The 26295-nt window shown below is 36.6% G+C and overlaps 1 protein-coding gene across 3 annotated transcripts in view; it reads right to left on the minus strand.

The window, feature by feature from the left end:
• The window catches only part of LOC120517703 (casein kinase I), a 49426-nt gene that overhangs the window by 11785 nt on the left and 11346 nt on the right, over positions 1 to 26295 (minus strand). For all 3 annotated transcript variants that reach the window (XM_039740151.1, XM_039740150.1, XM_039740152.1), the window contains exons 2-6: positions 4304 to 4414; positions 3889 to 4037; positions 1386 to 1614; positions 970 to 1140; positions 740 to 888 (exon numbers count right to left, since the gene is read on the minus strand). In XM_039740151.1, the coding sequence (XP_039596085.1) occupies positions 740 to 888; positions 970 to 1140; positions 1386 to 1614; positions 3889 to 4037; positions 4304 to 4414 (809 nt within the window). The remainder of the gene's footprint in view (positions 1 to 739; positions 889 to 969; positions 1141 to 1385; positions 1615 to 3888; positions 4038 to 4303; positions 4415 to 26295) is intronic.

Raw genomic sequence — 26295 nt, forward strand, 5'->3', positions numbered from 1 at the left:
AAAGCTGCATATGTCAGCAATATAAAAATCAATAAAATTAGCAAAACACGACTAATTATGAACTCATTATATAATAAAATAGTCAATCGTTCAATACTTATTTTCCAGAATTAATTCAATGTAACAGATGGATGCTCGGAGACAAAAACTCTCACTGCAGTAAAACAAAACCTCCAACCTTGGACAACACACCATTTTCACTGCAGGGCACAATCAGACACCACTGTCACACAGGGCCAATTTTGAACGTTTGAGAGTTGAAGGGAAACAAGTTTTTACGGAGAAACCAAATATGAACACAGGAGAAAAAAAAAAGTGCATTTTACAAAGAGCAAAAATGAAGGTGTAAGGTATGTATGTGGTCCCTGCGCGGTCTATTTAAATATCTACCATCCACCCAAAAAATATGAAGGGTGTGAAACAGTTGTACCACCTGTTGTCGAAAGCAAATTAATTATGCCCCTAAACTTCAGTTCATATTCAAACTGAAAGAAGATCAAAGGGAAACAAAAGCACTGATCTGTACAGACTTGTTTGTTGTGATTTTATTATGGACTAAATCAAGCAGCAAATTCACTGAATGAGTAGTGGATTCTCAGATGCCAAAATTCTGTCATCAGGGATTTGGTTTAGAAATAAAACAAGTTGACAAATACTTTATAAGCATACACATGCACAAACTGATTCATTGTGGTCATTCTAGAAATGGGGCAGAACCTTGTCTCTGCTCTGTACTTACAAATTTGAGCATATTCCAGTCAAAGACATAGTCGTATGAAAAGCCTTGTCTGTGGAAAAGATTTCTGAACAGCTGCCGAAGATAGGAATAGTCAGGTTTGTCATCAAAGCGAAGAGAGCGACAGAAATTCAGGTATGTGGCAAATTCAGCTGTAAATTAACACAAAAAAGTTAAGTCGAGTCTCAATTAAAACACCATACCCCCAAAAAAGTCTACAGAAATGTACTTACAAGGGTAGCCTTTGCAGAGCACTTCAATCGGCGTAGACATTTTCTTTTCACTGATTCGCTCATATTTCTGTCTTTTTGTAGCTGCTTTCAGGCCTTGCCATGGCAGGGAACCAAGGTTAAAGTACATTAATACATATCCCAAGGATTCAAGGTCATCACGCCGTGACTGTTCTGTAAATAGCAAGAAAACAGGAACATGACTTTGTACATTATGATTCATCACAAAAACTTAAAATTTTTGCTAAAAGAATGGAATACTTCAAGAGAAAGAAAAAATATAACTCGCTCAGAAAAAGCTAGTGAAAATAGAACATGTCAGAAGGTATACTTTACACTGAGTATTATTTTCTAGAAAATAAGGGAAACAAGAAGAAATAAAGTAGATTTTTAATTTCAGAAAAGTTGGGCTAACATACCTATTCCCAAGTGAGTATTGATGGAAGCATACCGGGCTGTGCCAGTCAGGTTTTTATTTTCACGGTAAGGAATATGTTGATGTGTGCGTGCGTCCCGATACTTTTTGGCCAGGCCAAAGTCAATGATATAAACGAGGTTTCCCTTTTTCCCCAAGCCCATAAGGAAATTGTCTGGTTTCACATCTCTGTGAATAAAGTTCTTTGAGTGAATATACTCAATTCGACTTATCTGAAAAGAAGAACAAGAATTGTAACAGACATCATAATATTTAGGGTATACATTAAATAATTTTCAAATATAAATTCCTTTACATGAGCCAACTAGAAAAGCTATGCTTCTATTAACATTTTTAATCACTTCAAGTAGGTTAACAATGTGCAGAAATGCAATTTAGTGGGTTAGATTGTATTTAATAATTACAAAGTACAACAAAAACATACTCAAATTTAAAATATAATCTGTAAGATGTAGTTTCCTCTGTCTTTACTATTCTCATTTGGTTCAGTTTGAAAACATTTTTAAAACTGCACTTATGAAAAGTCTACAACATGTATTTGTACAGCACATTTTTATATGAAAGTATAGTTCAAAGTGATGTGCTGTATACCAATATTTATAAAAAAAGGAAAAATTTCTAATGGTAATGAATTAAAATTACAACTTAGGCAGTTTTAAAGTTTTTATAGGTTGCTGTATTAAAAACATTTTCAAGGCAAACTAAAAAAAAAAGTTAGGATAACTTCCACTAAAAGTATAAGCACCAAATAACCATAATAAAAGAAATAAAGCATGCCTAGTAGTAATATGAGCTGACACCTCTACTTCTTAAGACTGTCTTCCAGCGCAGAACTAATTATAAATATCGTCATTTTCACATGAACCCCATTATGTGGTTAAGTCTGTACTTTGGAGGATTGAGCAGAACCATAAGAAATGAGGTGCTAAAATCCTGACATAACCCAAACCATGGTGATTACTAAGTCTTTCCCATTTATGTGTTACTGTCACGTTAACCTCTTTGTCCTTCGAATGGATTCTGAATAATGAAATATCCACTTTAAAGACCGACCCTAAAATCACAATTGACCATAAACGTTTATCTGGACAATGCTGTGTTCTGGAATGCCGAGGTAGGAGTTTAACAAATAGCTGCTCAATGGAGGATGGGATCTGGCAGACTGGACTTTTTATACACTGCAAGCAGTCTCTCTCTTTATAAAACAAGATTTTCACTTTAAGAAACGTAACGGAAGATTGTTCAAAAACATTTATACATGTATTGGTTTTAGGTGGCGCTGTATTCTATATATATTTGCCATCCTGGCATTTTCAGGGACACACCCAGGACATACCCCTCAGTTAAGCTGGTTAAGGAACGGTGATGTAGTGGGCTTGTAAAAGGGAGAACAGCAGACATTAAAAATCCTATCCAAAATTAAATGGTGGGGAAAAAAACATTACTTTGGGGTAACTGGTGAAAGAAAAAGAAATCCCAAGAGAATATGGCAGGCATAAATGTAATTTTTGAACTGTGAATTGCCCTTTATTGCTATACCTAATAGTAACATTTTTTTTTTTTTATATAAACACTTCTCTCCTCCTTTACGTAATTCTGAGAATTGCATTCTCCTTCTATACTTTAAAACTTATTTTCTCTACTTTAAGTCCTTGCCTGTGAATTGCAGGGTTTTCTCAATTGGGCACAAAAAAAAAAAAATCAAGATGCAGTCCTTACGTACTCTTGCACTGTCACATTCACAATTGTGTGAGAAGCAGCAAGATGTTCTACTGCAAGTATCCTCATTTTATTTCACTCACCATGGCATGCAGAGGTGCCATAAAGAGAAAAATGTGTGCCTCCCATACTTCTGATCCATTTCCACCACTATGCTGCAAAAAAGATATTGTCTTGTACCTCTCATATCATCACTTTTTCTTAAGTCGCAGCACGTTTTTCTCATGTGTAAATCTCACCCAGTTGTGCATATTGTGCATCAGAGTTTCATTCGATGGCTGGCTGTACTGGACTTAAACACCAGCTTAGGCCTGCAGCCCGAGTCACTCACAAAATGTAAGCACTGTACTTAGATACAAAGTATTTAAAATTTATACAGATTTGTACTTTATAATACTGGGCATAGGCAAAGCCTAGTCATTGTATTGCAAGGGAAAGTGAAAGGGGTGGTCTAGGAACATCTCACTGAAAATGGCTTCCTGATATAATATATTCCTTGGAATATACATGTACTCCTCCCTCAAGACAGATTTAGAGTCCATTTAGTTTTTGTATGTAACAATTATTTACATACACAAGGCAACATTATTGAGAATGTATTTTAATGTCATTGTCCACTTTATGCACTCCCTCTGAAGTCTAACTCAAAAATCCAATATATTTTAAAATCAAATTTTCAATCTGGCTTCAAGCCCTTAAAACTGCCACCTTATCATAAAAAAAATCAGTTGAAAAACTAATAAGAGGTGAAGAGGTGGACTTCTTACCATTTGATCTGCCAACAGAAGAACTGTTTTCAGGCTGAATTTCCGTGAACAGAAGTTAAAAAGATCTTCAAGACTTGGCCCCAGTAGCTCCATTACCATCACATTATAATCTCCCTCGGCACCACACCATTTAATGGTAGGAATACCCACTAAAATAAAGGAAAATAAAAATACTCAGGATCCATCTAAGGTGCTATTTATAAGGAAACTAATATTGACAAAGCAGCACTTGCTTTAGCCATCAGTTAAAGATAAACTCTGTCCAGAAAGTGAAGATATTAAGAACCAAGTATTAAGCAAAATCTTTTTTTTTTTTACATAATTGAAAGGCACAGCATTAATTAAAAAAAATACTATTACAATTGTTAAAAAGAGCACTTAATCTCTGAATTCTACCAACATTTTCCCCACCTACCTCCTCCTTGCATCATTTTGTAAATCTTGCTCTCTATGTGAAGCTGAGGATGTTTGGTTTTCACACATTCTAGTTTAATGGCAACCTCTTCTCCAGCAGCTATATCTGTGCCTAGATAAGAAAAATGAATGCCATGGTTAGGTTTTAGCTTACTGCACCCATAAGGCACAACCATAAGTAATAAGTCAAAAAAAGATACATTTATACGCCAAATTTACTTGTTTTGAACACTTCAAAGACTGGAAAACCGTTACCTAAAAATAGATGAAATACATGATTATATCTACTAATAATGCTTAAATGTCATTTGTGACCCCACCGACAAGTGTAAAGAACTGAAAAGAAAAATATTACTGAAACAGAGCATAAACAATGTTAGTGCAGACAGGGCTAGGAGATATGGAATTAATGATACTGCAATAATTTTGACCTAAGATGCAATATTAAAATGTGCCACAGTAAGTTCTCAAATCACCTTAAACAGATTGAAGATCAGCACTATACAGACATGTACATATACCAGATTTTGGACTCTGCATGTAAAGCATTTTCTCACAATAAATATTAGAGACAGAAACACTTTTTAAACAATTTCAAGAATATCTGTACCTTAAAGAAACAATCAGCTCAAAAAACATTTTTTTCTCTCTCCTTTACTTATTTTGTTTCAATTGTAAGTACTGTATTCAACACCTTGCTTGCTTTGCCAGCATCTGCCAGTCACCATCATGTAAATGAACACTGCACTCTCACGCTCTCCACTGTTCTCTGTTTGACATGGATGGCACCATCTTTACAGGCTGTACTGATAGCATGGCTTTGCCATGTTAAACTTAATCATTTTGAAAACATCTGGCAAACCCTTACTACCCTAAACCCTTCCTCCTCTAATCTCTGTCCAATTTTTTTCTTTATTACACTCATCATTGCCACTACTTAATAGGGGCAGCGTCAACTCAACTTAAATTTTATGTTCAATAGGGTGCTGACAATCAAGCAAAGTAATACATATTGTGATGCTGGCTTTTGCATATTGACCTAAATTATTGTTCTTAAATAACAAAACAAAAAAATCCATATATTGTCCAGCCATACTGTGTTGCACCTTGGGGGTTTGAAATACCCAGAAGGTTCAATGTGTTAACTTTCACTGGGGCACACTGGTATGAAATCAGGAAACTACAAAAATTCTGGGCAACTACCCCTTGCTTCCTCACTCAAATATTCTCTTAATAAAAACATCTACAGTGAGTCTTAAAAATGTATTACACTATTTCTGAGAATATTAAAAAAAAAAGTTAAATATATAAAGTAAAAAACGGGGAATATTTCAGTATTGGTGTTTAGCATTGTGAGGAGGTCCTAAATTCATTAGCGCTTTAACCATTACTATCCAACTAGCATGATAGGCTGCTGGGACAGGCCTGGCATCCCACAAAAATTAATTAGATTAGGGTGCCACACAAAGCTCACCCCTCCTCCCCAACCACCATAATGTCAGACTATTAGATATATTACAAAACCACCCCACACACCTCTACAATCAACCCTGTTGTCTTCTCAATTTAAATTACATCTTCATTCTTTTAGCAGGTCAAGAAATAAAGAAAGCGCAAATGCATTCAAACTCTGATTAAGTGCACTTATTGCGTGTGATTCAGGGGGAAACAGAGGTGTCAACTCATGCAAAATTATTCTTTAGTAGAAAGTTCTATTTTTGGCACTAGCAGATTTTTCAAGCCTGCAAATAGATTAAAAATGTTCACCACATGTAACCCTCGTTTCCCATTCCCTCCTCCCACAGTCGCATTATACAACTGTACCAGACTAAGTGCGTCATCCCTTTAAGTGCATTCTAGCAGCGGCAGAACACTTCCACGTAGCGTATACCTTTAAATAGATACATGAAAATGCAGAGGCCCCGCATTTATCTAACCGTGGCCTGAGTAAATTGATCAATGAGTCATCCACCAAAAGTGCAAAATCTTATTACGTTTCCACCTGATCACTAAAAAGACCATGTTTAAGTTTCAATGGTGGTTCTCTTAAAATTGAATCATATTGACTCAAATCACAAAAATGCACCTTTTATATATATATAAAAAAGAGAAAGTCAAAGATTTGTAGTTAATCATACAGTATTCTTTATTAGAGTGGGGGAGACCAGCATTCTAGCGGACAGATAAGCACAAGCTTTGCTAATCACAGTGCTATAAGAGAGATGAAAAAGAGGAGATCTGGAACATCCTCTCAACGGCATTTTTAATGACTGTGGGTAAAAATATACAAATATACCACCAAACTACAGCACCACTTCACAGAGTCCAAACAGTAGAAAATGAGTGACCACTTCGGCTTATTTCACAGATCTAATCAGGAAGGAGACCACTAGTCTGGTTTTAACTGGGAGGAGTGTATGCTTTTCAAATTTGAATCCTGTACTCTACAGGAGTATACTTAATGTAAGAAAGCCATACTAGGAAAGGTATGTTACTTTCCTTTCATAAAACAATGACTCTAATCGTAAAACATTTCTGGCCAATATTTTAGTACATTAAATGAAATCAAGCTCCCACACAAAAAGGCATCCATAAATGAGGGGAGCTACAAAGAAATGCTGCATGTCCTATACTATTTACCCTTTTTTTTTGCTGGGTGATCTCATGGTCTGGAACCCCTGCAGATTTAATTTTTTCTCCAGCTGTCTGGAGTTTTTTTTGGTTTTTTCTGTCCTCCCTGGCCATCAGACCTTACTTTTATTCTATGTTAATGAGTTTTGTCTTATTTGTCTTTTTTCTCTTTCTTCATCAGGCAAAGCACTTTTAGCTACATTTGTATGAAAATATGCTATATAAATAAATGTTGTTGTTGATGTAAATGCCCTTGATTTACTGCTGAAAGTACATCAACTCATCTTTCGTTACATTTCAGTATTAGTATGCTTGGGTATTAAGCCACACTAATAACTATTATCCACATACTTCTAGACTAAAAAAAAAATCATATTCTACAAAAAATGGGCTCTTAATCAAGGTCCTTAACATAAAAATTGCCCAAGAGACACTGTTCAATGGCTGGCTCTGAACTCTAACCCCTAAAGGTCATGTGAAGACAATTTCCATTCTGACATTAATAAAGTATATAAAAAATTGCAAAATTAAATTCAATTTCAGCAATTTGAAATTAAAACATATTTGTATGCAAAACAGCGTTCTTTTAAAGCAGTGTTGCTTTGTTAAAAAAAGGAATACTAAACAAAAAAATTAACCGATTTTACATTTTAAAGACAACACCACCAAAGATTTCTATGCCAAATAATCTTGCAATGTTTAAGTTAGGCATTTTAATTTGTTTTGGCTTTCACAATATTAAAAAGACCGACCATAACAGGAACTGCTCAACGTGTAAGTACCTTCATAATAAAAATTAAATACTCGGGTACAAGGCACCCTAGGGCTGCCTCTCCAACTCTACTAGAAAAATGCAATTATTTATATTAAATTAGTCTCATATAAAGACAATTCCAACTATTTACCTAGTCTTTCAGGTGTGAAAATTTGTTTGTCCATTTACAGGTATCCATGTTCTAACCTACAGATATACAAGGTCACCAGAAACGGATGTTCATTCTGACAATAACGGGCAAAGAGCAAGCACTGACACACTGGCCAGGGCACCAGTCAGTTTACACGAAGATCACATACAGACACAAACAAGGCTGATTCACAGCTGCTGATAAAAGTAACATGCATCTTAAGGATTTATCACTTGGATGTTCCAGTCGCAGTGGTGAAGTGCTGACACCTATATCAGCAGTAGGCCTAATATAAGTGACAATTTAATAATGCCATTTAATAAAAATCTGACTCTAAAGAGGAAAAGAGACAAAAGGTCAGGTCGGTAACTCATACAAAAACAGTGGAAGCCAACTCCAGGAAAGAGCAACATATGGCTAACAATTCCATGAGCTGGAAGCACTACGCACAGTGTCACCATACTCTATGGCAGGGGTGGCAGAGCCTAGAGAGCTGTAGTGCTTGTGTGTGTGCTGCCTTTCATTCTAATACAACTGTCTAATTAGAAACCAATCCTTGCCAATATCAGACCTGATTTTATGGCTTGTTAGTCTGCAATGATGGGTTCTTGTATAATAGTTTTTTTTTCTCCCCATCTAAGTAATTTGATCATTTTTAGTCTGTCACATTTTTCTCTCAAGTGTTTTATAAAACCAAATCATGCATGGTAAATTCACATAGGTTGTAAATGGAAACACGTTCAATGGAGGCTCCAATGTCACTTCCATCTTATTGCTAATATGAAGCCATTTATAAAAAATATAAAAAAAAATTAAAGCAGCTGTTTAAGACTGAAATAAGCAATTAAGGGTGGGAACCTTAATAAGTGAGGCCACTAAAATGAAGCATGAAAATGTCACTTGAGCAGTAAGAGCTTCATCAATAATTGACCCCTCATTAAGAATCTGGGTTGGAATAAAAACCTGCAGCCACTGTAACCTCCAGGACTGACACTGCTTATCCCTGCGCTATTGTATACTATGCTTACTACCTTTTGTGAAATATATGGAGGTATCACAAAATGCTTCCTAATCTTTCTATTCACTATAAAGTTCAAAACACTAAAATCATGGATGGTAGTTAGATTTACAAAGTTATTGTCTGTTTTACCCTCCATTGTTAGCACTCTTTAATTTAATATTGTTCTTTATGTATGCTGCTGCTGGAGTACATGAATTTCCCTTTGGGATTAAAGTATCTATCGAGTTTTCTTTTATTTTGGCTGAACTAATTTAGAATTTTACGAGCAATGCAAAATTAAGGCCGTCAACAAAGACCAAAACAACTAACATTTTATAAATATCATGGAATACAATGACCAAGGAGGTGAAATGACTTATTTCCTCAGCCTTAAACAATGTATGTATGCTACATATGTACGATGTCAGAACTGAAAACTTAAGGGACAATAGCACCAAAGTGGAGATTAAAATTAAATATTTTTTTCCTTCCCCAGGAAGAAGGTATTCTTATAAAATAAATGGTGTAGTGTGAAATATTTAGGTTGCTTCCATTTTACAACAATGATTAACAAAGACAGGTAAAGTAACTCACTTAAGGTGAAAGAAATGTCAACACCTTCTTATAGCCAACATTCCCTAAATACCTTTCTTGATATAACAATCAGCAAAACAATCAATAGTATAAGGCTATTTAATGATGGCAACCAGCTTATCTCTGCTTTCTTAAAGCGACAAATGTAACATCACAAACATCTGCTAGAACTGTGTCCAAGTGCCATCTTAAAAATTCAAACAAACCAAAGTCTAAAAAAGTGTACACATTCTGTACCAATTCTAATAAAAATGAAACCGCTGACGGGGTTAGACAAGTCCTGTCCTAATACAGGTCACCATAATGCTAAACAATTTTGGACTTTCCAAAACAATGCAAGACACAATCCTGACTCGGGACCCCAAAAGTTTAAAATCTGTATAGAGCTTTATTCATGCCTGTATTTTAACCACATGACTGTGAGCCATTTGATTTTGTCACATACATTATTTCAGTTATACTATGCATTATTAAAGACCTCTATGTTCTTGGGGAAACAAAAAAATGTCACGAGGATAACCAAGAGTGTAATTCAGGCACAATACCAGCCGATCAAACACCTCCTTAAGAAGACAACCGTTGTTCTGGAATGTCACAGAGCAGCATGCATTGGTCAACAAGTTGCTGCTTAGACAGGTCAATGCAGCTTCACCGAGTTTTTTTTTTTTTTTGTTCTTTATTTCGCCTTATACAATTTCTTGTATTAGGAATTTGTTAATTTTCACATACCCCTTAGGGTCAGAGCGCAGGGTCAGCCATTGTACAGCGCCCCTGGAGCAATTACAGGTTAAGAGCATCTCAAGATCCAAGCAGAATAGGATCTCTTTTGCCAGTGACAGGGATTCGAAACGACAACCTGCGGGATACCAGCTCAGATCCTTTGCCTCAGAGCCACCACTCCGCCCTTGCGGGCATGTCCCCCCACCCTAAAGAGGTAAGATGATCAATATACTACTTACAGTCCTAAACAAAATTCCAATTAAGGAAATTTTGTAAATTCTCTTCTCCCATTCACCAAAAGGTGCAAGAATCCTACAGACAACACTCTTGTGTACTGTTGACATACTCAACAGCACAACATTTAAAGTACTGATAGTGACAAGCAAAAAAGCCTAGCTGATGGTTTCCATATATTAGTGCACATATCTCAAAAATATGTTTCAAGCTTATACTTCAGTTTGGGAGGAGGGGAAATTATCCCATATATATATATATATCCCATGTATATATACACACACATACACACATATATATATATATACACTCTTGGTATGACAGGGATTTGAAGGCCTAATAGTAATTCAAGCATTTTATCTGAATACTAGACATTAAGCCCGTTACAATAACGGGTGCTAGAACAGTCTATATTAAATGGCAATGGATCGTGACCTCATTCTGTTTGTTGTCTTAATTTTTTTGTTAAAAATGTTTGCAAGGAGCCTAAAGTTAAATAATATTAAAAATAAAATAGAAATGTATATGACAATACAGTAAGTGTAATTAATATTGCCTTAGTGTAAAACTTTATAACAATCTGTAATACACAATATTCGAAGAAGATATTTAGGAAAATGTTTTTATTTTTTTACCTCAGGAAATTTTTCAATAAAATTTCATTATAGACATTTTTTGTAAACACTCTTTTTCAGGACCATCTACAACGTTGACACCAACATCTGTAAAACTTCTAACATATATTTGCAATATATAATTGACCGTGGCTGAATACTGGTTCTGGCAAGTAAATGGCAACTTTTTCTAAGGTTTGCCCTTGAGCTTTATTAATTGTTATGGCAAAGGCTAATGTAACTGGAAATTGTCACCTTCTTATGGTAAAGTGTAAATTACTAGAGGATAGAGCCAAATCAATACAGGGAATATTCTGACACTCATTTTCTTTTTTACAATCGATCTATTTGCTCGTATTTTTCTTTGTCTTTCAGCCTTTCTTTTGTTGATGTTTACTTGCTGAGCTGACTGTTCTTCCAGGAGATGTTGCTTATATACGATTTGAGTGTCTGTGTCTTTTGTCCTACTTGACGTGTTTTTTTTTTTGGATGGCATGTTGTTAGTAGATAGTTAGTTAGTTGTGGCGTCTCCCCAGCAATGGATTTTATGTGCGCGGCCGCGACTACCAAATTCAGCACTCTCCCCAGAAATGCTATCCTTTATTTGCTTATCATGCGCGGCCGCGGCTACGCCATTTACTGTGTGCCCAGCTTCCAGTGTGTGTGCGTCCATGGTCTCCCCAGCAATGATGTCCTTTATTACTTATCATGCGCAGCCGCGGCTATGCCATTCACTGTGTGCTCAGCTTCCAGTGTGTGCGCATTCACGATGCCGGTCGTGCGTGTCGCACCGAGCCTCGCGCATGCGCACTTCACCAAAAGACAGGGACAGACAGACAGAGGGTTTTTATTAAAGAGGATATGCCCTATAAACTAAGGCAGCAAAGGCATAATACCACTCTATCCTAGTGAAGTATGCAAATGGACAGTTTATTCAAATAAATATTTAAAGTGATAATTTTAAGGAAGATTTGAGTGTGAAAGACTGAAACGTCTTTATAAGAGGCTGGTGTGAGCATCTGTTGCCACTGTAATGAAAACAGAACTTTTACATTGAATTACAAATTTATTATATGTGATAATAGCAATGAATAATGAAAGATTAAATGTGACCTCTTTCAGTATAACTAAGCACACCTTTATAAAGTGAACAAAAATAAGAATATTTATGCTCCCTCTTAGATAAACTGTGCTTTATTAGAAATGTCATTAATAAGGCCAAGTACAGACTGTGTACCAGTTAATGTGGTGAAAACATTTACAGTACTTATCTGAAGGCCGGTGCAAGATCGAGATTCTTAAGATGTGTGCTTAGAAACAGAGTCCCACCCTCAGCATGAAGCTGCCAGTTTATTAATCCAAGTCCTGATTTAGTACTCTGTTACAATATATGTTGGCAACTCAACTGGCCTAAGATATCAGGAGGTCATAATTAAGTACGGTATAGAAACAGTTGTGGCTTCACATAATCAAATAGCATTGACCGACTGGAGTATTTCATACACATTTTACTGCAAATTACAATGAACTGGAAACCCAGACCTCCCACCACTTATCCAGTCTACTAAGCACTGGCAATGTTTAATTTATTCAACTTTTTCACTGCATTAGAGATGGTATTGTTTTCAGATGTTTCACTTCTGATGTGTTATATCCCATCACTCAAATCAGCTTTGCCTTCATAGTGACTTCCATATTTACAATACAATTTAGGTTTTTACAGAAGTAGCCTACTTAAAAAAAGGAAATGAAGTTTCAACACTGTTCAGCAAAACATCATAAAAAATGACAACAGTGACTTGCAAAATACAATACATTTGAATACACTGTGAAATACTAAATGGACATTAGTCACATCTTTGAATCCCATGTATCAAACCTGATGAATTTCATTCTCTCTTTAGTCTATCTTAAGCACAAGTGAGGTTTGTTGGTAATGGGAACAATTTCATTTTATGAGGTAACTATATTAAACCTCTGAATAATTCAATACTTTTCACCTGCGCCCCCACTCCCCCCCCAAAAAAAGCTTATGTCTTGTACACAGTTTAAAAAAAAATAATGGATGGAATTCAGAAGTGGAAAAGCATAAAGGACAACAAAATGATATACAGTGGTGTGAAAAACTATTTGCCTCCTTCCTGATTTCTTATTCTTTTGCATGTTTGTCACACAAAATGTTTCTGATCATCAAACACATTTAACCATTAGTCAAATATAACACAAGTAAACACAAAATGCAGTTTTTAAATGATGGTTTTTATTATTTAGGAAAAAAATCCAAACCTACATGGCCGCGTGTGAAAAGTAATTGCCCCCTGAACCTAATAACTGGTTGGGCCACCCTTAGCAGCAATAACTGCAATCAAGCGTTTGCGATAACTTGCAATGAGTCTTTTACAGTGCTCTGGAGGAATTTTGGCCCACTCATCTTTGCAGAATTGTTGTAATTCAGCTTTATTTGAGGGTTTTCTAGCATGAACCCTCTTTTAAGGTCATGCCATAGCATCTCAATTGGATTCAGGTCAGGACTTTGACTAGGCCACTCCAAAGTCTTCATTTTGTTTTTCTTCAGCCATTCAGAGGTGGATTTGCTGGTGTGTTTTGGGTCATTGTCCTGTTGCAGCACCCAAGATCGCTTCAGCTTGAGTTGACGAACAGATGGCCGGACATTCTCCTTCAGGATTTTTGGTAGACAGTAGAATTCATGGTTCCATCTATCACAGCAAGCCTTCCAGGTCCTGAAGCAGCAAAACAACCCCAGACCATCACACTACCACCACCATATTTTACTGTTGGTATGATGTTCTTTTTCTGAAATGCTGTGTTCCTTTTACGCCAGATGTAACGGGACATTTCCCTTCCAAAAGTTCAACTTTTGTCTCATCAGTCCACAAGGTATTTTCCCAAAAGTCTTGGCAATCATTGAGATGTTTCTTAGCAAAATTGAGACGAGCCCTAATGTTCTTTTTGCTTAACAGTGGTTTGCGTCTTGGAAATCTGCCATGCAGGCCGTTTTTGCCCAGTCTCTTTCTTATGGTGGAGTCGTGAACACTGACCTTAATTGAGGCAAGTGAGGCCTGCAGTTCTTTAGACGTTGTCCTGGGGTCTTTTGTGACCTCTCGGATGAGTCGTGTCTGCAGTCTTGGGGTAATTTTGGTCGGCCGGCCACTCCTGGGAAGGTTCACCACTGTTCCATGTTTTTGCCATTTGTGGATAATGGCTCTCACTATGGTTCGCTGGAGTCCCAAAGCTTTAGAAATGGCTTTATAACCTTTACCAGACTGATAGATCTCAATTACTTCTGTTCTCATTTGTTCCTGAATTTCTTTGGATCTTGGCATGATGTCTAGCTTTTGAGGTGCTTTTGGTCTACTTCTCTGTGTCAGGCAGCTCCTATTTAAGTGATTTCTTGATTGAAACAGGGTGTGGCAGTAATCAGGCCTGGGGGTGGCTACGGAAATTGAACTCAGGTGTGATACACCACAGTTAGGTTATTTTTAACAAGGGGCAATTACTTTTTCACACAGGGCCATGTAGGTTTGGATTTTTTTTTCTTCCTAAATAATAAAAACCATCATTTAAAAACTGCATTTTGTGTTTACTTGTGTTATATTTGACTAATGGTTAAATGTGTTTGATGATCAGAAACATTTTGTGTGACAAACATGCAAAAGAATAAGAAATCAGGAAGGGGGCAAATAGTTTTTCACACCACTGTATGTGATGGGGAGGTTGCTGAGGAGAGGGCAGAGCAAGACCTACAGACTGCACAAGTGTCTGCAACTCAACAAATAAACAAATGATAAAACCTGGTGTGGTTAAAGAACGGTGATCTTTTCTGAAGAACTTTAAAGTCAACCTGCAACTGTGTTATAAGGTGTGGCAGACAGATTGGCTGTTGGAAGAGAGAAAATTTAATTTCTCAAAAAAGTTTTCAGGTGTATTCTTCATAAAGTTGCAGGAGGCAAAGGAGCAACTTGAACAGAACAGTCTCAAGAATGTGCTATTAGTATGGCGCAACATAACATTTTAAGATTGTTTTCATTATGTCTCTAACTGTGGTAGGGGTTGGGAGAATTGTGCGACACAAAAAATAATTTAAGAACAAACTTTTCAATACACATAAGAAAACTCATTATAAACAGACTAGTCACTTAAGCGTTCATCTATAAAGAAACTGCAGAAGGCTTACTTGTTACAATAGTTAACCCTGAATACAACCACAACCTCTCCATAAATCTAAGTGTAGGGAGCATAGATAATTCTAGAGAGTATTGTGAATAGGTAATTTTTTCATGTTTTTCCCCCAAAAATGTACATAATTTCATTTGTTTGTTATCACTAAAACATAACAGTCACATGTCACAGAATAAAGATGAAAAGGGTTTGGGTGTGTGTGATGTTGTAAAGAATGGGAGGCCAAGGGAGGAGATGCAAGAACTCAAAATACCATCACCATGCTCCATTTCTTACCATAAGAAAGAGAAACCTCATCTTCAAGGCTTATATGATCTTTCTGCCAGTGTTACAAATGCACTATCAGGTTCAGCAATAAAACTAAAATTCAATTATGCTCTCACTTGTGCAGACTATCCCATGACTTCACAAGTAAATTGTAAAGATAAAGATGTGTCTGAAGAATACGCAATCAAGAATCCCAAGAAAGATGAACGTTGTCAAGGCAGTGCCCCAGATCAAAAACAAGTGCAATGTCCAAATACCCTGTGTTGCCATGTGTGTAACTGAAGATAGAATTATCCTCCTGTACTGTTGTTTGTTGACCAAGTGATAATCAACTTCGGACATTAATGTGAATCTAGCTCAATTGATTCTTAATAGATCTTTAGGTTTTGTTTGGTCATCTGTGTGCAGAGGGTACAGACCTATAAATTACCTGGGAGTGCAGCTGGATGAAAAATTGGACTGGACTGCCAATACTGATGTGCTTTGTGTAAGAAAGGTCAGAGCCGACTATACTTTCTTAGAAGGCTGGCGACCTTCAACATCTGCAATAAGTTGCTGCAAATGTTCTACCAGACGGTTGTGGCGAGCGCCCTCTTCTACACGGTGGTGTGCTGGGGAGGCAGCATAAAGAAGGACGTCTCACGCCTGGACAAACTTGTTAGGAAGGCAGGCTCCATTTTAGGAATAAAGCTGGACAGTTTGACATCTGTGGCAGAGCGATGGGCGCTAAGCAAACTCCTGTCAATCATGGAGAATCCATTGCATCCACTAAACAGTGTCATCTCCAGGCAGAGGAGCAGCTTCGGTGACAGACTGAGGAGACCCCACATTATGCGACTCTTCAATTCAACCCAGGGGAGTAAATGCTAACATTATACAAAGTTATTATCTGTTTTTACATGCATTTTTATTACTCTTTAATTTTTTTTTTTTTTTTGTATCAGTATACTGCTGCTGGTTTATTTGAATTTCCCCTTGGGATTAATAAAGTATCCATCTGTTATTAAAATATCTGGAAACTGACCAGACTTTGAAGTAAGGAAGGTCCTCTAGTTCTAAGTCAAACTGAAAAACCCAAGTCCAGTTACCACCAAGGAACTAAACCAGCAGCAGGAATACACTCCAATAACTGAGAAGAAGTGGTGAAAACTTAGATCAGTGGGACACGTTGTGCTTAGTGCATGTCTTGTAAAAATTGATCTTTATGGGAAGGATGGAAAAATCATACCTGTCCATACCCAACCTGCTGCTTCTTGTCTGTGGATGTTTCTGCTGGTTCATGGTGCTCTTTATATCTAAAATATGACTTATTTTGCACAATGCACACACAGTAAATAAAAGAAACTTGTTAATATGCATTCCTGCATGCTGCCGCCATTAAAAAAGAAACACTGTAGCCCGAGGTCATGGTCTTCATTTATACCTTTCTAGCTGGGAAGACAGTATTATAGCCTAAAATTATGTCTACCAAGATCATAAATGTTTTACATTTGCATTTCTAATTAATTTATCAATGTCCGCTCATTTAATCTTTAAATTTATACTTGAATATTCAGGTGCATTAAGAACTAAACTAATAAAAACACCCCATTTACAGATATGTATTAGTATATTATTGCTCACCTTGCATTACATTTTGTTATACATGCTTTGCATTTTTGTTTGTAAATATAATCAGTAGTCTGATACTATGCCAAAAAAATAAAAAACAAGTCTCTAACAACGCTACAGGTCTGTCTGTCATGCCTAGAAGGGATTAATTTTTGGCACAAACATATCAACATGTGGTTGCCATCTGTGCCATGGTACAACAAAATATTTAAAGCATTTGCAAGAATGAAAATAGTTTACATAGCTCCAAGTGCTTCAGAATGAATATAAAAAGTAGAAGGCTTAGACAGACAGGATCGTCCAATAAACTGAAAATGTCCAAGTTAAATACTTTACAAAACAAATGTCATTTACTCATTGTTACGTGCCAAACAGTCTCCTCTTGCTCCAATTTGTATCACTATCAAGAGAATCAATATTAAACCACATCCTGCTCTCTGCAGCAAATCTGCAATAAGGGAACACAATGTTCAAAAACCTTCGCCTTTTAAGCTGCACAGCTATTTCTCTTGTTTCTGCAAGCAGGCACTCAGCAACAACATGTGATCTATAGTCAAATGATTGTGCCCAGGCACAAGACCATACTGGAAAAATGATGAAAAAACACAAAGTGTGTCAGGACATAGAATAAAACATTGCCCAGATCAGCAGCTGCACCATGGCCATAAAAACAAAACACGCACGTGCGCACACACACACAGAAAGAAAGATCCACAGAAGAACCTTTAATATTTGTACAGATGGACGGCTCATTCCATTGCAGTGGACTTGCAAACTTTATCACAGGATTCATCTCCAAGTATAATATTATGGGGGAGTAGTATAAATCTTTCACTACAAACAAGAAAACCATAGACATTTACAAAGCACCAAAAAACAATTTCCCAAATCAGTCTCTTTTTTCAGGTGATAAGCAAAACCTATTAAACACTTTTTATAATCTACCCACCAAAAACAGCCTCTACGACTGTACAAAACACAGCACATTAGTAAAAATTACACCCTGCAAACATACATTTAATTTGCATTTTCATCAAGCTATAGTGCTGCTGAAAAATTATGCCAATTGAGAACGGTAGATTATTAAGTATCCGTGTATTAGTGCTGCTTTATTCAACACTACTTGTAATGTGAATGCCCAAGAAAACCATATAGAGTATGCCAGAGCTTAAAATGCCTGCCATATTGCACACAAGAGTTGATGAATATTTAACACTCGTATGCTACTGGGTAGTCATGCTTAAACATTTAAATATCCAAAGCTGTCAGATTTTACTTCTGGATGACAGATTATTCTAGATGCCACTAACGCAAGGGAAGGGTGAAGAACACCTGATGCACTGATGAACGAAGGCAGGTCAAGACAATGTTGAAAATCTCACCTATAAAGTTTTAGTATACCCAGTAAACTTCAGCTTCAGTGTAGGATTGTAAAAAGTGCATTTTGCTTACAAATCCCACAGTTCAACATAACAAAAGGGGAAAATCCTGCTGAACTTTTAAAGCAAAACAACAAAAGGCTAATATTACTGTTTCCAATTACGTAACATTGTGAATTTATAACTAAAAATAAATGTTTTGTGCAAACCTTTATCACAAGGACGCAATTAAGCAGTTGGCAGTACTACCATGCTAACATTTAGTGAGTAGCAGTTACCAAACTGTCCAAGCTTGGACAAACAAGGAAAGCATAGTGAGATGGCTTATTGGTTAATTAATAAATCCTGTTAACACCAATAAAGCAACAGTCACTACTTTCATTCGTTCAACTACATGGATATCTACAAAAACCTAAAGTAAGCTTCAAACTAAAGCCAACATCATGTTACATGACTTCTAGTTATTCGGTAAGGCCCTATGCACACAGATGTCTCAACTGAGCGTTTTTCTGCCGTCTGCAGCATCTGGTGAGCATTGATTAAATGGCAAGCATTTTTCTGCTCATTGCAGTGAATCAGACCGCCCACACAGGCTTTCACCACTTGCGTTCGTTCAGATTTAAAAAAAAGTCACGTGCACCTTCTTCTTGGCGTCAATTTCTGCAAAATCCACATGAGGGTCAAGACAATGTATCGTGTTTACATGTCATTTATTTAACATTCTGGAGGACCAGATATGTCCCATGATGGGAGAAAATTTGATCCCCTGCTGAATTTGTACGTTTGCTCACATACAAAGAAATGAACAGTCTCTAATTTTTATGGTAGTTTCATTTTAATAGAGATAGACAGAATATCAAAAAACAATTCAGAAAAAACACATTACATAAAAGTTATAAAGTGACTTGCCCGTCAGTGAGTGAAATATGTATTTGATCCCTTATAACCCTGCCAGAATTCTGGCTCCCACAGACTCCTTGCATACAGATACTCCTGACAAACACTGTTGTATACCTACGGCCCTTAGTGACTCAGCATGTATCTTTATTAAGCCATAAATTATCATTAACAGTACAAACTTTTAACAAAATCTCTTTCCTGAACACTTTTTAAAGTAATTTCTAATTATTACATTTTTAATATTTCAATACTCTTTACACAATCAGTCTGCTACTCAACACAACAAACTGCAGACCCCAATTACATTTTTTATGATGAATGCAACATGGCTCCCAGCATTCACTGCAGCAGGCAGCTGTTTGGCTTTCCAGTGAAACTGAACATGTGACACCTTTTGTTTTTTGTCCACTTTTGCTTCTATACATAGCAGCGACAGGTGCCTGGCCCCTTCACCTCCAACCTCCTCCTAAACGTCTGAGCTCTTTCCAACTACCTGCCTAGTATATTCATGTTCTGATGGTATCATAGGTATCACTCGGTACTTTCCCCACTTGAATGGGTTATCATTTCCCTCCCTGCTACATGGACCCAAGTCTCTTTCTTACTTGTTCTTTGTCATTTTCTTTGTATCCTTTGCTAGTAAGTGTCAGCAGCACTTTTATCTCTTAACTCTAAAAACTCTAATAAACAATAATTTGAGTTTCACTGTCCACTACTGCTTCTCTAAGAGTCTTTCTCAGGTGATGCCAATTGTGCATTTTTACTCTGCGCAGCTTCCACATCTGCCTGCCACTCTTCACCTTTAACATCATCACGGTCTGTGCTCATTCCCTTTTCAATTACCTGCCCGCAACCTTCATGATCTGAAACATCAGAAGCAAAACTCTGCACTGCCTCACTCTTGTTCACTGTTCGTCTCCCCGTTGCGTACTTCAGTCTTTCTCAAACTTGTAATGTGCCATCAACGACAGGACTCTTTTTCAACGGCTTGCTGTGCTGAAAAGCATGAAAGCATTTCTTTACCTTTCAAATCTATAAATACCTAAATAATAAATAAGAAGATAGAGATACAGCCGTAAAAAACATTCACACAAAAAAGCATGTTTTAAGTGCTGTCTGCAAATGCAGCAATTAAATTCTGCATGTAAAAATACTGACAATTTACCACATTCAGGGGAACTAGCAATACTATACAATGCAAGCAAATAAATAATGCAAATAAAAATGTTAAATTATTCTGTCATATTTTGGTAGTAAATTGTTGCAGATTAAATAAAAAAGCCATACCTATGGGCTGCACCGTATCATTTGACCTTGTGAGAGCTATAGACATAATGTCAACAGGCTGCTAGTGACCTGGGGTATGTATACAAGAGTTAAGCAATTCAAAGATCTGCTCAAAGAGCATAGAACGTAAGACTTAAATTCTAGCTTATTTCCTGGATGTGGTAAACCAAGAAAGGAGTTTGTGGTGATGTTCTTCTCAGGATCAATGTGCCTTTTCCCCTGGGTTTGCTGGCTTCGTTTTCTAAATTCCAAAGAGATGGTTAGATTAACTGCTAAATCGTAAATGGTTAAATGTGAAAGGTGAAATACACCTTGTGAGATACTGAAGCATACTTAAGTTTGCATGGAAAGAAAGTTATTACCAGAGAATCTCACCTAGAAACTCACTACAGTTGCATTACTTTAGCAACAGTTTGTCCCAAAACAGCAATGTGACTCCCTCAAAATGAAATTATTGAACAGGTTAACTCATCTCATGAAAGTGCAAAAGTGGCTGCTAAAACAATGCAGATCTGATTTTGAATAACTGAACGAGGGAGAGGTTTGTGCTGCCTTGTGACACACTTTGTTACTACCTCAATTAGCTATCTCCATATTGTTCTGCTATAAGATTTCCCACTGGAAATCTCGTTTCCCATCAATAATACCATGTGAACAACACACTTTCCAGTGATGGCATCTTCCTCACAGCCCCTACTGCTGGAATGCGATTTAGGTTCTTGGTGGTGTGCCAGAGTTTTTTAAAAAAAATGCACTGATTAAAAGAAATTCTGGTTGATTATTTAATGCAGTGACTAATTTAAAGTCACATATTAAAAAGCATAATACTTTACTTATAAAGTAAAAAAATAAAATAAAATACAAAATATAATGAATAAATTAAAGCAATACTAACCAAACAAACTGTCAAAGCAACAACCAAGAAGTTAGTAACTAGGGTTTAACTTGGCTAACTGCCTGTTACCTGTGAAATCATTATACTAAACTACACACCCAAGATACCAAAAACAAACATAACTAGTTTACAAATCAACTCTAGTGCCATAAAATTACAAAAAAAACAAAAACCTGCAAGCAAAATCAATTTCCAGAATTTTCCAGTTTGCAGCTCTGGTTTGTCTAAAGATTAAAATAATGCAAGAGCTTACAAACCACTGCTCTGTGTTGAAAGTGGTTTCACCATTAACTATAAATTGAATATTTGCACTAGATTTCATAGATAATCAGACTACATTCAGTTATGCATAATTGTTTGTTTCTTCTTATTTAAACCTTAAATTAAAATGATATCCAGTAAAACAGCATATAGCAATATTAATTTGTATCAAATAACTGAATCTGCTCATTTTCAAAGATGACAATACATTAGCACACATTAAAACAATGTCTATATTCTTGAAAGGATTTTGTGCATAAAAAAAAAAAAGTTTACTTAGAAGAACGTTAAGAATGCCACAGTAAGCTTCCAATGATAAGAAACCTATGGCTTTAATTCGTATTATGCCTCCTCCAGACCACGAGGGGGTGACCGCCCTGGTAGCTTTGGGGACCACGGGAAAGGAGCATAGCTCAAAACCATATTTTATATATATATATATATATATATATATATATATATATATATAAAATAGTACCATTATCTTTATTAAATGATTTGCAGCAAAAGGTCAGTTACATGAAATTCTCATCCTCATAAATCATCACGGGGAAATCAAAAACACACCACTCGGGCAGATCATTTTTAAAACAAAAAATAACAAAACTAGTCTAACTGGCTTGGCCCTGATGAGTGTTATTGTATCAGGTATTAATTTTCTTTCGGCTGCTCCCGTTAGGGGTTGCCACAGCGGAACATCATCTTCCACATCTTTGTCTCTGCATCTTGTTTTGTTAAACCCATCACCTTCATGTCCTTTCTCACCACATCCATAAACCTTTGCTTAGGCCTTCTCCTCTTTACTGGCAGCTCTATCCTTAGCAACCTTCTCTCAATATACCCAGCATCTCTCCTCTTCACACGTCCAAACCAATGCAATCGCGCCTCTCTGACTGTGCCGCACAACCATCCAACTTGAGCTGACTTTCCAATGTACTCATTTCTAATCCTATCCAGGTATAATAAAAAAATTTAAAAAATGTAAATGTCATGATGAATATTAGTACATTTTAAGACTATAGCTACAACAGTATGCCAATGGGGGGAATGAATATATATATATATAGTTGATTTATATATATATATCGTTGAAACGGAATTTCACCCGAGCCATTTTTTCCGGGATGATTATTACTTTCCTTATTTTCTGAATTTGCACCTAGATTATTCCTTTTCTTTTTTGCATTTTTCTTCTCCCCAACGCTTTTGAGTCTCTTCTTCGCGCCGTTGTCAACATTTCATCTATAACATATTGTCCTTATATGCTTTATATGCGCTGAGAGCTCTGGATCTGTGGCTGCTAAAAGCCTTTATAATGGATATATACACATACATATATACACACACAATACACAGTGGTGAAATTGGGGTGGGGGGGGATCATGTTGATTTCTTAAATATAAAACATACTTCAATAAATACTTGTGTAACTGAAATTTTACTAGGATTCACAAATACTACAATGGCATGCACCTCTACAGAAACAAGATTAAAGTGCATCGAAACACATAGGTGCACAGATTAAATCACAAAGATGTGCTTTACTACCCTGGAGTACCCCTGTGGCTATTGTTTTGTTCCAACCAGTTTCCCCTGTGGCTATTGTTTTGTTCCAACCAGTTTCCTAATCAGATGTAAAATGTCTGTCTTTAACTGAAAGAGTAGTTCAAAGTAAGCAGAATGTCAGTTTCACCCACTTTGGTTTTGGCTTCTATCACCTATGCTTATAATAAACATAAAACATTTTCCCATTGTACTTAAAATTTTGCCAAATAAGGGTTTCTTTTAAACAGAGTTAATACTATGAGAAGTTTTAAGACAGTTACATGAGAAGAAGGAACCAAATAAGAGTAGAAGAATTTAAAATGGAATCTGACTGATAATGTGCCAAAATAATTTAATCTAAAAAAGGTAGCTATAGTTGCTCAAATTTAATTTAGTTAAGATTGTGCGATAAATTTTAAGCAAAGAATACATATTTTAAAAACAATTTCATTTTAATAAACAAAATCAGTTGCAGAGCACAGGGGTTAGAGCTGCCATTTCACAAATGAAAAATATTGGATTTGAATCTCCCATGTAGCCTTCTGTGTGATCTCCCAGTGTCTGGAAGAATTTCTTTCTATATTCCCCCAAAGATGTGCTAATGTTAGCTTATCTGGAGATTGGCCATGAATACATGTTAAGATGGTTGCATCCAGCAATAAACTGGCATGCCCAGGATTGCTACTTGCTTGTGCCTAATTCTGCTTCCCCCAGTGGCCATTAATTAGATCCGGCTGGTTTGATAAGGTTTCAGTGTTATTGAGCGATTGTCAGCATGTTCTGCCTAGTTTTGGGTGAGTTTAAGCCCTAATGCAGGGACAATCACATTTTTGCAAGGTGACACCTCATTTCATCACCTTATATAACCTAATCCACTCTGATAAGTTGTCCACCCAAAATTCTTGACTGCCGCGTTGAGGTGGAGTGGGAGCGGTCAATTTTTTATACTGGGTGGTACAGTACAATTTCTACAGCCTCCTATATAGGTAAATATTGTCATTTCTAAATCACCACAGTGAAGCTCCACACATCCAGCGCTCAAATTTTACACAAAGCTTTGTGCTTCTTTTCCTCTTACTAGTAAGCAATATTAGTTTAATAAGTCCATATTTATGTGACCTTGTGACTCAACCATCTTTTTATATTACCAGGACTTCAAAACTGAATTTAAAATCAAGTGTCACATTTGCGTGGTTGCATCAGTTTAACACATGGCTTATCTGTCAAGTACATGCCCATGAGCTTAATACAGAGAGGAAATGAAGTAAAACAGCAACACTGCATACTCAAGTGAGTATAACTTGGAAAAAACTGAAGTATCATTAAATTGGCCTTCATTTTCTATAACTTCTAACAGACCCAGCCGCTGCATTGAACAATCTCTTTAAATCACTACCCCGAAACACCTGGACCATAATGATAGTACGACAGGAGGCGACAATATCTGGACATCTCTACCTTTATCAGCTGCATAGCACTTCTGTTCAATAAATGCGGGTCAATGTGGACCGTGTCATCAGCTCATTGTTACGTGTAAAGGTACATCAGAAGGTTTTTTATTTGCTCTGTTTAACCTAAGCGACTGCTGCAGAATCTGATTGATCACAACGACCCCCTTTTCCTGTCTTGTGCTGCAAGAAGAGAAGGGGGACCATAAGCTAGATGGATACATGCCTTGCTCAAAGAAAATACTGTCTTCGTGTCTTAATACTTTAAGTTGAAAGAAAGTAAACTGTTCTTTTTGCATCACCTGGTCAAATTAGAAAGCTTGACGTTTCCTTTAATCTTGGATTTTTCTGTATTTGACATTACTCCCAGAAGCCATTTGTGTAGTGATTAACATTATCTTGAGTTTCGAAAACCAAACATTAGTTACAGTGAACATTTTTTCCTAAAATCTGTGAATCATCACTAAAGATGGAGCTTACTAGATAGAATTCATTTTTCCAAGCAGACATGTACACTCCAACAGAAGGTAACTTGAGCAACCATCTTGCAGAGTGTAATAAGGCTCAGAATGATGATGTCTGGTTTCAATCCAATACAAAAAAGGACCCTTTTGACAAGACTGCTATCTAAGACCACAGAGAAGATGTGAATCTTTCATATTAAAACAGAATTGAAGGTGGCTTAAAAATAAGGAGGCTACACATATATGTTCCTGTATATCTGACAGACACAAATTTCAACTATAATGATACATTTTAAAATGTCCATGAGGTCAAAACATTACTGTTGAACAAGCAAAAAATATGCATCACCTCTGAGTGCATACAGAGAAAAGAAGTTTCAAGCAAAAAAACAAGTTAATAAAGACTATCAGACAATCATGAAGTTCAATATTGAAAGCATCACTGTGGTCTGTGCATTAAATAAGATCTGCACTTGTGTAACCTGAAATCCTATTCATTTACCATTTCTGCTTATTGTGCTACATTGCTTGCTTTTATACATTCTTGCTTTTGTTTTCATTACTGCACTATGAGAAAATCTCTCTTGGACTCTGCCTGGAGAAATGCTGAAAAGGTCCTTCTTAGCATTTGGGTGAAAGCTCCTGGTTAAACACTACTAATGGGTTTATTGCACCAAATCAGAATTTTCTTAAAATTGCATAAGTTGTTAAAATCTACTGGCATTTGAGGTCATAAAAAGGCTGGACACAATCGGGCACCAGAGCTGCTAACTATGTCCGCCGTGGGATTTCTGATTTGTAGCCCTCTATAAGCTCCCCCCCGCAAATTTCTGCACACAAAAGCAACACCCTGAGAACAGAAAAGAAAAAGAATCAAGAGGACCTCGGCTAACTGCTGCATTCAACTCTGTCATATTTATCAGGCGTCCCTTGCACAGGCCAGCCGTGAATCTGAATTATCATAAGATTCTTTTAACTCAAGCTAGGTATAAATTTCAGTCGTGATGGCCAATTTAGTATTGTTGAGGAGTTGTGTGT

Source organism: Polypterus senegalus, chromosome 17, assembly GCF_016835505.1.
Source record: "Polypterus senegalus isolate Bchr_013 chromosome 17, ASM1683550v1, whole genome shotgun sequence".
NCBI lineage: Eukaryota > Metazoa > Chordata > Cladistia > Polypteriformes > Polypteridae > Polypterus > Polypterus senegalus.